The following is a 12,760-nucleotide window of genomic DNA, read 5'->3' as shown; positions in this document are numbered from 1 at the left end:
AGCATTGTTGACTCTACAGGTGGGTACATGTGAGGGGCATGGCCAGGGATCCGCTGGTAACCCAACCAAACAGGTTGTAAATGGATTACCGGGAGAAGATAATGACAGGCAAATAGCTTCCTGTTTAGTTAAGTTTGCCAGGGTGACCCAGATGTTAGTCTTGGGCTGAAGTGGGGCCCATACTTGAAGGGCTTCCACTCCTCCAGCAATGTCTGTACTGTCTATTAAGAGGGTGAAGATTAGTAAAACAGCAGCATAAGTTCGCCACGTCACCCTGATCTTCTCTGGCACTGCTTTTTAATAACAAAGATGGGGGTATTCCATGGACTTGTTGACAACTGTAAATGACCTTGCTTATATTGGTCGTGTACTAGTATATGAACTTGTTCCAGACTTTCCCTTTTTAACGGCCATTGCTTAACCCACACTGGAACGTCCGTGGTCCAAGTTAATGGGATTGGGAAAGTCCACGCAATGGCCATTAGCCCAAAGGGTGCTCATTTGTCAGCACTACTCCCATTTGAGCCAAAATATCCCGACCAATGAGGCACTGCACAGTAGGGGGCAAAGGTACAATTGAGAAAACGCTCCACAAAGTTTTTCCATCAATAGTTACGGATAACATGGGTGATTTTCTTGCAGGCGTTGGGCCTCCAACCCCGGTAACTGTCACTGTGGTTGGCTGTAATGGCCAGTTGTGGGGCCAGAAATCTGGACTAACAATGCTGGAGTCCGTGCCAGTATCTAATAAACCTTCCAAGGTTTGCCTCCCACCCCGATACTCCATTATTACAGTGTGCTTTGGTCGATCATTCAGGTTCATTGTTAATAGAGTGAGTCCTCCAGTGGAACCAAAGCCTCGTTCCCCTCTCGACTGTGATTGACGAGGGGGTAAAGTTTTAGCCATTTGTTCCAAAGGAACCAATTGAGCTATCCTTTGTCCTTTCTCGATTTGTATAGGTGGAAAAAGAGTATGTACCATGACACAAATCTCCCCCGTATAATTAGCGTCTATTACCCCGGCTAAAACAAATAATCCCATCATGGTAGCCGATGAACGACCCAGAAGTAAAGCTCCCATAGGTAATCCATCAATAATGATTGGTCCCTTTATTCCAGTCGGAACCTTTTCCGGTTGGGTTGTCATCAATGTTACTGCTACTAAGGCTGCCACATCCAGCCCGAGGCTCCCGGCGGTGGCTGGTTGAAGGGAAGCTGGGCTGAGGTGTTGACAGTAGCTACTTGTGTCTGGGCGTGGCGACTGGTGGACGCACTGGCCTTCCTGTTTCCTGAGTGGCGTCGGCAAGCTCCGGTGTTGTGGGTGTCCAAGCAACAATTTTGGCACCAGACGCTGGCTGCTTGACAAGCCCGTCGCGTATGTCCTAGACCTCCACATCTGTAACATTTGAATCAGCCAGGAGATGGAGCCTGTGGAGTATTTATTGCCGCTGCTTGTAGGAGTGCAAGAGCAGCTAACACCTGACTCTGTGAGGCTGCTGCTTGTTTTTGTAATCCTACTCCTAACTCCTTAATAGCTTCTACTAACATCGTTTGATTTCCTATGGGCACATTTGCCAATCGTTCTAAAGCTTCTTCTATAGACCAATTAGCTCCCAGGGTATTTAATACGTTCTTTGTAGCCTGATTACAGTTCTGGAGTGCGCATTGTTTCCACAAAGTACCCTTCATGAAATCAGGGACTCCTGCCCACCTGATAGCATTGGCTACCTTATCTATAAAAGATCCAAATGACTCATCTCTTCCTTGCTTTATTCCCATATAAGAAGGAATCTCCCCTGGCTCTTTTATCCTATCTATAGCTAATTGCACCAGGCGCATAGCCTCCCAACATTTATCAGGACCAATTAACGCCTGTGCTTCTGTCCGAAGAAAAGGCCCTAGACCCATTAGCTCCTCTAGGGTTATCCCATGTAACGGGTCGCCTGGCTGCCATGCTACTGCTACACATTCCTGACAGAGTGACTGCCAGTGTGCATTAAACAAGAGCTGCTGATGCTGAGTGAGGATAAGCTTCGCTATTCCTCTGCAATCAGCCGGCAGCAAAACCTGAGTACCCCAGATATAATCAAGCATTTATTTTGTGGGCTCACCGGTTACCCCAAATTGACTAACTGTGGACCGTAATTGTGACAACAGCTTCCAGTCTAGAGCAGTTATTGTTGCTTGAAACCCGCCCCCTGCCACAGGTGAATATATCACCGGACAAGCAACATCCATAGCTGCTGCTATAGCCTCTCTATCCCCCGAGTCCATGGTATCTTTTGCTACCACTGCCCATGCCTTCCTTCGCTCCTGTGCAATGGCCCCCACTAGGTCACTCTCTGGCCCAGGGATCGGCTCATTACCAGGAGGAGGAGATGGAGGGTCTGACCATGGTACAGGCGGTGCAGACGGTGCTGCTGTGGCACGCACGGGGGGTGAGTTGCTGCTTGAAGCAGGAGCTGATGTTGGTGGCAAGATAACTGTAGATGTGGCAGGGGGTAAAGGACAATTATACCAGTCCCCATAACCCTTATTCTTATCATGTGCTACGCTAGCTTGCTGCGCAGCCTTTTCTTCTTCCTGATATTGTAATAACTCATCATGCACAACTCGCCATAGCTTTCCCAACTTTTTTGCAGTTTTATCATCATCTATGACTGCCTCCCACAGCTTGTCTCCAAATTTACGCCACTCCGTTAACTCATGTACTGTATGAGGATTTTGAAAAAGTCCCTGTGCATACCCGCAAGCTGACAACCCGTGAAGCTCTTTCTGCAAATCTATGCGCTTAACCTGACGCTTTTGTAAAAAGCAAGTAAATAAATCATATGCTGCTTGCCTTTCTCTTTCCATTTTAAAAACGTCAGCGCTGTTGCAGCCCTACGAGGTCTCGGCAGCACGTATCAGCCAGGCTCTCCGTTAAGGTCGCCCAGGGCGCAGCACCTTCCCTTTTTCAGCGGTGCTTGTTCGCCATCCTTGCTGCGACAGGACTCGAACTCCTACACCGATCCACCGTGGTTGCTGTTGCCGGTATCACGTCACTGGGGTCACCATTTGTTAGATCGGCGGAAGAAATGCGGCACCCAGTATGAGTGATCAGCAAGTCTCGGACTTTATTGATAGTCACACATATTTATATTGGTGTTAATGAAGCTTATACATATTGCAAAGCTGAGCTCATTATTGGTTAATTACTCATCGGTCAACCACGCCTACTTCTGTATTCTTATGGTTATTTTGTTACTACTTCTACATTCTTGTGGTTATTCTGCTGAAACTATCCTCATATTTTTGGCAAAAGATCCTCTCCTCTATCCTGTTGTTGCACCAAGGGCACAATGTCCTTGCCCATCATTGGACACTGACTGCTGACTCCTAGACTTGTCTCCTTCTAGCGTGACCAGCGGTATCATGTCGACGTGACCTTTCTCAGCTAGCCAACTGTCCACAAAGCTCTCCACACTGGCCAACAGCACCAGCTCTGTGCCCTATCTCCAAACTTCTGTCTGCCCAAAGTTTTCAGTCCCAATTCAGCAAGACAAGAGAATTGAAAAGGATTCAAGTCTTGAACATCAGATAGTGACAAAAATGGCCTTTTAATTTCTACCTCTTAACCATGAATTTACCTCTTAACCATGAATTAACCTCTTAACCATGAAACTGTGACTTCCTGACCCTTGGAATGAGCTTCCCAAGGCCAAGGGATGCCTCAAGCAGAGCAGGGAGGCTCTGCAATGGAACATAGCCCAGAAACTCTTGCAGCCGGGCACTCCCCAAAGCCCCGGGGCTTGGCGCCTGGCTTTGGGCTGGGCTCTCGGCTCCCTCCTTCCTCCTGTCCCTCCTCCCTGCCTGAGGCAGGAGCCGCAGGGGCTGCGGGAGCAGAGGCTGCAGCCTCTCCTCGCTGCTGCCTGCGGAGCCAGTGGCGGCGGCGGTGGAGCTGTAAGCGGGGTAGGTACCCCGGGGGGATCGGGCCGGGGCTGCCTTCCCCCGGGGCTGGGCTGCTCCTGCCTCCCTGCTGCAGCTGGGAGCTGGGGAAAACCGCGGGAGCTCGGCGAGCAACAGGTGTGTGTGTGTGTGTGTGTGTGTGAGAGAGAGAGAGCTGGAATGCTGCTGCCACCGTTGGAGGTGCCCTGGTTGGCAGGGGCACAACACTGCCTGCCCCGGGATCCCGGTGATGCCAGGGACCTGCCGGCTGGAAACAGCCCCCCTTGGGCTGCCCGGGGTGGGCAGGGCTGGGATAAGGAGCAGTTTGGGATGGGGATGGCAGCAGGTGCCCCTGAGCCTCTGCCTTTGGGGTTCCAGCCCCTGAATTGCAGGAGGGCCTGGGCTGGGAGCTGGAGCATTCTGCAGAGCTCCAGAATTGGGGAAAGAAGATCCTGGGGCTGATTGTTTTGTTTTGTTTTTTCTCAGTGGTTAAGACAAGTTCACATCATTTTATTTTGCTCTTCTAACAGTAGCAGGTACCTCCAGTAGGAGGAAAGTTTCTGGAGCTTGAAGTAGCTCATGTTAGCATTGAAATCTGAACCTTGTCAGGGGCTGCAAAGTCTGAAATGCAGTGAGATCAGTTTGGGGTGTTTTGCTGGGGAAAGGGGTGTAAACAAGTGTAACTCTGAGCATTTCCTGAGGCTGGCAGGTAAGATGGCACCTCATCCCAAAAGAAAGGATCTGTGCTGCTGGGGTTTTTTTCCAAAAGAAAATCCTAGCAAGGAAAACTTCCTTGCAGTCCTTGCTGTTTGGACTGCTGCGGGTTGCAGCTGTCATTTACTGAGCAGAATTGGCTTCAACTGGAGTCAGACCAGGAGGTTTCCCAGGTAACCTCTCAGCATGTCAAATTCCTGACATCAATCAGAGGTACCTATCCATGTTATCCAGGTTAGGCTTAGAATTTGGTGTTAATTAAAACTGAGTCACTGAGGCAGCAGCAAATGGAAATTCAAGAGCACCAAAAGGATTCAAATCCTCAGAGCAGGTCACAGGAAAAAAAAAATCAATGATTACCTAAAACCCCTGTGTGGATGTGGATGGTGATGTAAAGGGAGCAGTCAGAAGGCAGGAAGGTACAGGGAGAGTTCAGCCCTTCCACAACCATCATCTTTCTGCAGAGGTGACACTGCATTTAAACCTCTGCTGTCACCCCCACAGCCAGTTCTTCTCCTGTGCACTTATTTAAGACTAAAGGCATTGCCTCTGGGCAAATCCAGCATGGGCTGAGGTGGAGTGTTAAGGATCCAACCCCAGGGTGCTGCACAGGGAGCTCACCTGTCCTGCCCTTGGGCCAGGCAGGCTGCTCTGCCCAATTCCTAGTGAGGCATAATCCAATATTCTGCAGCCCAGGAGTTTGGGTGGGGGTAAAATGGTGTTTATTGTGACAGGCTGTAAGTCCTGGTGCCCTGTGTGACCAGGTCATGGGCTGTCTGCTCTCATGCCTGTCTCAGAGAGGGCAATGACACTTCTGTGCCAAAAGAGATGGAAATCAAACAATTCCGTGGCTCTGGCTGGTGCAAAGAACGCCTGTGGTGTGCTCTGTGCCTTGGGATAGGTTTGGGTTTTCTGGTCTTTCACTTGGCAGGGATTACAGGATCCTCTGTGCCCCCATTTTGGGGGGACACAACTGCCTGCTGGCAGAGCTGTCTCCTGTACCTGCTGCGTTAGCCCTCACTGGCTGATGGGCCCCAAGCACTTCTGTTGTTTGCCAATCCTGTCCTCCACTGAGACTCTCTCATGATTGTCCCACTTTCCAGGGGTGTTTTTTACCTCTATCTACCTGCTCCCCAATTACTCCCCTCAGTCTCAGTGCCCCAAATGACAGGGCTGTCAGGGAGTGACTCATGAGCACAGGCTGAGCTGAAAGGTGCAATTTAGGAGGCTCATGTCCCATTTGTGGGGAATTTAGTGCTGCCAAGAGCCCAGCAGGGATCATTGATTTAGCTCTTCCTATAGATCAAACCCCAGCACTCACTGCTGAACTGCTGGAGCATCTCTCCAGGGAAAAAGCTGTGGCCAGTCCAGATATTCTGTGGGGTCCCTGCCCAGTTTCCAGTGATGGATGGGAAACTGCTATTTGGAGACTGAATCCCAGGGAACTTGAGTAATTTCCTACTGAAAGCTTTTAAAACGGGGACTTGCTTCCAAGGTAAGGCAGCTAAAATCTTATTGCTTGCCAGGCTTCTCAATAAAGTGGTGGCATAAGTGTGCATGGGTGTGGAAATCTTACTTTAACCTGATTTCAGCGAGCAGTTGGCTGAGATTTTAGTTAAGATTTAAAACTGCCTGTGATGCATCAAATAAAAAATAAAAAAATGTATTTAGAAGCTTAAAGGTTGACTAAACATGAAGTAAAGGGAAAAAAAAGGGATCATAATGATAAGAAATAGGTAAGCAGCCTTGGTTCTAATGAAGCAGGGTGGAAATTATATAAAAATATATATATATGTATAAAAATACAGAGCCATTACCAACTTGCTGTGAATGCCTCACCTGCCATTTACATCTCCTGATTTACAGTTACAATTTGGCTTTGGAGTGAAATGCTTTCTATTCCCAGCTCAAGTGGATGAGTAATCTGCAGCTAAGTCTGGTGTTTATTCCAGTCATCCTGCTGATAGCCTTGTTCTCCATCATTTGAAGTTTGAGATCTTTTAAAAGGAAGTACCTATTTCAAAAAGAAATACCTACAAACTATTTCCTGTGGCCCCAGCTCAGACTATGCAGATAAATGACTCTGAGGGGAGGATAAGCAGTTTAAGCTCATTGAGAGGAGATGTGTGTGCAGCTCCGAGATTGGCACATCTGCCTGGGATTGCCCATTTCAAAATGAGAAATTTGCTTCTTAAGGTGCACTTGTTTTTCTTTATGAAAGTCAATGTCAGTAAGAAAGAATGATTTTATTGCAACTGGCTATTTTTAAGGGTGGGTTTTCTTCCACAGCTCCTTTCTCCCAGCTGAAAAGCTACTGGGATATTTGGGCTTATTTGGAGATGAACCACTCAGAGGTATGTCCTATAAAATAGGATGGAAATATTGATGGATGAAAAAGTTAAATACTTAAAGAGTAAGTTCTATTACCTTAATTCACAAATATCCCCAGAGTCCCCAGCTGAAGCCCTGCATAGCCCAGACCAAACACCTCCTGCACCACTCCCTGTGGAACTGGGAATGGGGGGTTTGGGGTGGCTGCAGCTCCCCCTTGCTCTGAAAGAGAAGCCAAGAGGACCCCAGAATCCCATGGGCTGTGCACAGGGTCCCTGTGGAACAGCATTTCAGGTTTTTAGTCAGTGGCTCCCTTCCTGGTTCCCTGAGGCAGAGGTTGATCCATAAATTTCTCTCTCCCTTATTTCTCAGACAATCACAGACCAATGTCCTGGTTTTTTTTGCCATCCTTCAGGGCCTGTGTTTTGCTCCTGGGAATTTCTCACTTTTCAGCAGACCAGGGATCATTTTCCAAAGTGGGAAACCTTGGGAGCTGGGAGCCCTGGGAAGTCTCTGTTCTTGTGCCATTACTGAGCTCAGGACAAGGGAAGAACAAATTTTTTAGCACTTACCACATTGAATGTTCTTCATGTACAGCTACATGCTCCTGCTGTTCCTCCCATCTCTGAAGTCTCCTTATTTTTGTTTCAGCCTCAGAGGATCCTGTGAGGGTATTTCACACATGAAAATGAAGATATCAAGATGACAAACCCAGCAGGTTGTGCACGGGGGTGAGGCAGTGGTGGCTGCTCCAGGGGATTTCTTCCATGTGCCCAACATAAAAACAATGGCATCACTTCATAATGGCTTGGAACTGCTGCTCTAATGAGGGAAAACTGTTTTTCTCTAGCCAGAGGTAACAATTGTCCTGGTCAGGCTGTGAGGTGTTACATTGTGTATTTGTCTATGGAGGCTGTGTCTGGGATTCCAGCAGGGAATGAGCCTCCTGTGTTTGCGTTGGGGCAGTTTGCACTCTGGGAGGGTAAAACACACCCTCCCTCCCACTTTATTCCTTTGCAGATTTTCTCTGGTGTATTAAATGAAGGAGAGAGGCCTTGCTCTTATCAAGTTACCACGTGGAAGCAGATTACTGTTATTCATCATCTTATACCAATTAGGTATTGCATAATTTTTTCCCTTTTCTTAGATGATTTATGTTTCTGTCCTCTGTGCCTCTCTCAATTATTTATCACCCCTTGTTTTAGCAGGCAAGGTCCCTGTGAAAACACAAGGCACTGGCTTAATTTCTCCTTCCAGCCAATCCTCCTCCCCCTCAGCTTCAGGATAATAGAAATCCATGGAGCTTTTCCATTTCCTATCATCTGCAGTGTTTGCACAACCACTTCCCTATGCCTGCCACAACCAAAATTTCATTAGTGCAACTGGGAAGAGACTCAGCTCCAGTTTTGCCTCAAGGCTGTTTACAACTTCTTGTTTACCAGCTATGGACAAAAACTATTCCAGATATCATTACTGAGGAGATTGTGCTGTGAGGCAGCAGCTTCTAGTGTCAGAAACAGAGAGAAAAAACAAAATATGTATCCAAAATAACCATTATTCCTCCTGATTTTAGTGTGATAAGGGACAGCCCTGTCATGGCATGACCAAGAACTTCTGCCTCAGATCATCAGAGACCCCTGGAAAAGCCAAACTCCAGCAGGTAAGGGAGGAAAGGCACCTCTGGGGACAGCACAGGGACAGCTGGGCATGGGGACTGGGAATGTGGTGAGAGCCAAAAGCCACCTTCCCCTGGCCACAGTGTCTCCCTAAAGCAACTCCTTGGGGAGGCAGAAGATTATGGCAGAAAATTAGTGGGCAATAATAATAATAATAATAATAATAATAATAATAATAGTAATGTGGGGAAGAGCAGCAAAGGGAGCAACAGGAATGCTGCTTTTTAATGGTGAGAGCATCTCCTGGGATTTATAAAGCCCAGCTCCAGGTCTGGGATTAAAGGAGCAGTGTGAACTTGTGTTGTCAAATATCTGTGTTGGCATTCTGTCAGAGCTCTCCACCTTGAGCCCAGATTGGGGTGCAAGAGCACCAGTGCTGCTTCCTTGAGGGATCAGGAAAATGGGCATTAAAGCATTTCTCACAAGGCTGACTGAGCTCTGGCTGGGGAAAGCATCTGGCTCATCAGACATCTCAATAAGATCACCTCCAATGATTTTGAAAGCATGTTGAGTAAAAACTAATCAAGATAAATAAGCCTTTGTCTGTAAGGACAGCCCCACAGAATGTACAACTATTCCTACACTTGTTCAAACCTACAAGCAGCTGATTTTGGGTGAGGGACTCCAGATTTCTGTCTCCCTGCCTTGCTGTGCAGGCATTTAATAAGTCTGTGAAATACAGACCCATTAAGACACTGCACTGCTACTGATTTCTGAACAGGCACAAGAGAGCAGAACATGATGGGTTTTTACTGCTCTGCTTGTTCCAAGCCTGAGGCACAGCAGAATAAATACTTTTTTTTTTACTGCACTTACTTCTTGAGAGTAAAGCACTTGCAGAGGCTTTGCTGAGCTTTCATACAAGCTCATCAGGATTCAGGTAACTTGTGCCTAAATTTAAATCCCATTTCTATTAAGGAATTTGAAGCATCTTGAAAGCACCTGCGCTCACACTTTAATTTCATGCCTGCTGCCACCAATTAATTTTGCCCCCTGCTTCTTTAGGCATCCTCATCTGGGAGACAAAATATATGTGGGAAAGAGTTTGAAATGCTGCCTCCAAGTCAAGTTAGCTGCTTGGAAATGAACCCAGCTCTCTTGAAGCTCAGCATGTTTCAGACACTGTGTGGTCCTTCTTGATTGCAGCCTTGGAGTAGGGTAGCTTGTGAGCAGGGAATTAAATCATCCAGCTGCACACAAAACCATCTCATGTCCATGAAATGGGGCTGGATTTGGATACTTGCAGGCAGAAGGCTTGTGCCACTTGAGAAAGCTTTAATCCCTGTTTTTCAGTGCTGGAATTAGTGACTTTTTAGTGATTATTGCTCAGCCACCTCACTGCTGCCAGGGTGCATGTGAGTTTCACGCTAATTTCAGCACATAGTGCACCCAAAACAGATGACAATGCTATAATAATAATAATAATAATATCATCACATTGCTTCAGATCAATTGCAAGCAGACTAAAATGGCCTCTTTACAAATATCTTTTAGGGCACATTGGAACACAAGGAGGAGAATGGACTCAAACTCCTCGTTGGATTGGCCTCACTTGGATTTGCTGAATTACAACAGGACGTACAAGTACCTTTACCTGGAAGGAAATGTCTCCTATGTGGACTTCTACCTCCACCAGCCTTGGGTGGCTGCTGTTTTCATCACCTCCTACCTGCTCATCTTCCTCCTGTGCATGGTGGGCAACGGGGGGGTTTGTTTCATCGTGCTGTGGAGCAGGCACATGCGCACGGTCACCAACCTGTTCATCCTGAACCTGGCCGTCAGTGACTTTCTGGTGGGGCTCTTCTGCATGCCCACCACCCTCCTGGACAACATCATTGCAGGTGGGCTGGCTGCCCGTGGGGTGGGGAGAGCCAGGGGCGTGTGTCCAGGGGGCTCTGTGGGCATTCTGAGTCAGTGGAAGGTGTCCCTGCCCATGGCACAGTGTTCCTGGCCATGGCTGGAACTCCATGATCTTCCCTTCCATCCAAACCACCCCATGAGTCTATAATTGTACTCAGGAAATGGAAGATGAGAGCGAATGATTTTAAGCAGAGTCCTGCAGTGAGATGGCAGCAATTCCAAAATGCATGTTTCCTTGCAGGGTGGCCCTTTGGGAGCCTGGTGTGCAAGATGAGCGGGATGGTCCAAGGCATCTCTGTTTCTGCCTCTGTCTTCACTCTGGTTGCTATTGCCATGGACAGGTAAGATGCTGCAGTCTGTAACCACCAGTGTCATCTCCCCTGGCCCCCTGACCACCCTGAGCCCAGTCATTAACCCTCCCAACACCACAACAAATCCTAAGCAAAATAAAATCTGGGCAGGTCTAAAGAGCAATCTGCTCCTCCACCGGTGTCTCTTAAAGAGGGTGGAACTGGGCTATCCCAGCCTGCCAGGAATTGGTTTGTTTCTCAGCCATGAAGCTGGATTGCACAGGCAGTAACTGACAGGGAGGATGAAAGACAGGCAGTTTAGAATGTGTGTGCATCCCTGCCCGGGATAGGAGGCGTTCCTCACACGGCTTCCCCGGTGCCCTTGCCGCAGGTTCCGGTGCATCGTGCACCCCTTCAAGCCGAAGCTGACCGTCCCCGCCGCCGTGGCCACCATCGCGGTGATCTGGGCGCTGGCCGTGGCCATCATGTGTCCCTCGGCGGCGCTGCTGCGGCTGCGGCAGGAGAAGCGCTTCCAGCTGCTCCTGGGCACGGGCAACGCCACCCGCCCGGTGTTCTGGTGCCGGGAGAAGTGGCCCGAGCCGGCCATGAGGAAGGCCTACACCACGGTGCTCTTTGCCAACATCTCCCTGGCTCCGCTGGCGCTCATCGCGCTCCTGTACGCCAGGATCGGCATTTCCCTGTGCCACGCCGCCGTGCCCGGGGCCGGGAAGCGCGGCCGGGAGCAGCAGCGGGGAGCGTGGAGGAGGAAGCGGAAAGCCATCCACACGCTCGTCCTTGTCACCCTGCTCTTCGCCCTGTCCTGGCTTCCCCTGTGGAGCCTGATGCTGCTGTCGGACTACGGCAGCCTGTCGGACGTGCAGCTGCAGCTGATCAATGTGTACATCTATCCCCTGGCTCACTGGCTGGCCTTCTCCAACAGCAGTGTCAACCCCATCATCTACGGCTTCTGCAACCGGAGCTTCCGCCGCGGCTTCCAGGCCGCGCTCCGGCTCCAGCTCTGCTCCAGGCCCGCCTGTGCCCAGCCAGCCCCGGGCCAGGCCGCCCTGCCCGCCGGCCCAGGATCCCCCTCCCCACACAGCCAAGGGAGGAAACTGGGTCAATAAGCAGCAGGATTTGCTGATGGAGGAGCTCAAAGGCAATGGGATGGAGTGAAAGGCACTGTGATTCTGGCAATCTCTCTGTTCCCCATGGAACAGGGCTGCTTGAACCCTGTTTGTGGTCACATTTCATTCCTGTGAGGAATCCCTCATCCTGTAACTCTCATGGACTGAAATACTGCAGACCCAGTCTGGCACCCAGAGACCCCTGGATTATCTCATGGTTGTGCTTCTTCCTGGACATTGTGAACGCTGGGTCCTGCTCAAATGACAAAATTTAGCATTTTCTGTCACATTCCATTTATTCCCCTTTGTTGCTGTTATTTCTGTCACGTCCATTATTATTGCAGCTAGAGAAACAAGTGGAAATGGAAATTCGAGAAATAAAGGATAAAAAAATTGGTTCAGTGGTGTGTTTTTTGGGGAACTCAATTTGATGTTGCAGGGGCATAGAAGTCACCCAAAAAGACTGAAATTTAAATATGAGCAGGAGAGAAAACACTTGAGAGCCCAGTGGATGGGACAAACTTCAGCAGGGACAGGAGTGACACTGGAGGAATAGTGAGGAATAGAATTTGTGCAAGGGGCAGCACAGGATCACAGAGCACTAAGGCTTATTCTGTAAGGCCCTACAGGAGCCAAATCCCAGGTAAAGCCATTCCCTAGGGCAGTCCTCCCTCACATAAATAGGAGTGACTTCCACATTATGACATTCCCTGCTGCTCACTGTCTCAAAATGCTCATTCTCTTCCCTACACATTACCTAAATTTTATCCTCAAACCTTTACCTCCGTGTGCCTCAGTTTACCTCAAAATGTTCATTTTCTGCACTACAGCCTACCTC

At 48.9% G+C, this 12,760-nt stretch overlaps 1 protein-coding gene and 1 long non-coding RNA gene across 10 annotated transcripts in view; both read left to right on the top strand.

Annotated features, from left to right (window-relative positions):
• Nucleotides 1-12,760, top strand: part of LOC139591975 (uncharacterized) — a 36,758-nt gene that overhangs the window by 11,748 nt on the left and 12,250 nt on the right. The window lies entirely within an intron of this gene.
• LOC139591973 (neuropeptide FF receptor 2-like) lies at nt 3,668-12,319 on the top strand. 8 transcript variants are annotated; one of them, XM_071431216.1, is made up of 7 exons: nt 3,668-6,136; nt 6,931-6,995; nt 7,624-7,828; nt 8,546-8,632; nt 10,143-10,489; nt 10,750-10,849; nt 11,190-12,319. In XM_071431216.1, exons 5-7 carry the CDS (start codon nt 10,168-10,170, stop codon nt 11,920-11,922), a joined length of 1,155 nt encoding a protein of 384 aa, XP_071287317.1. In that variant the 5' UTR covers nt 3,668-6,136; nt 6,931-6,995; nt 7,624-7,828; nt 8,546-8,632; nt 10,143-10,167; the 3' UTR covers nt 11,923-12,319. The 8 variants fall into 8 exon arrangements, with proteins under 8 accessions (XP_071287317.1, XP_071287316.1, XP_071287321.1 ...); XM_071431215.1 differs by having other exon boundaries at nt 6,508-6,995; XM_071431217.1 differs by lacking the exon at nt 3,668-6,136 and adding an exon at nt 6,165-6,837.

Source organism: Agelaius tricolor, unplaced genomic scaffold (assembly GCF_023055355.1).
Source record: "Agelaius tricolor isolate 1412-34295 unplaced genomic scaffold, bAgeTri1.0.p SCAF_8, whole genome shotgun sequence".
In the NCBI taxonomy this organism is placed as follows: Eukaryota; Metazoa; Chordata; class Aves; order Passeriformes; family Icteridae; genus Agelaius; species Agelaius tricolor.
Note: the sequence above shows the minus strand (reverse complement) of the source record. Positions and strands in the feature narration are given on the sequence as shown.

Excerpts from the sequence above, each read along its gene's own strand:
- LOC139591973 (XM_071431214.1), top strand. Across the intron at positions 10,490-10,749 it reads CCTGGACAACATCATTGCAG|GGTGGCCCTTTGGGAGCCTG; the intron begins GTGGGCTGGCTG and ends GTTTCCTTGCAG. Across the intron at positions 10,850-11,189 it reads GTTGCTATTGCCATGGACAG|GTTCCGGTGCATCGTGCACC; the intron begins GTAAGATGCTGC and ends CCCTTGCCGCAG.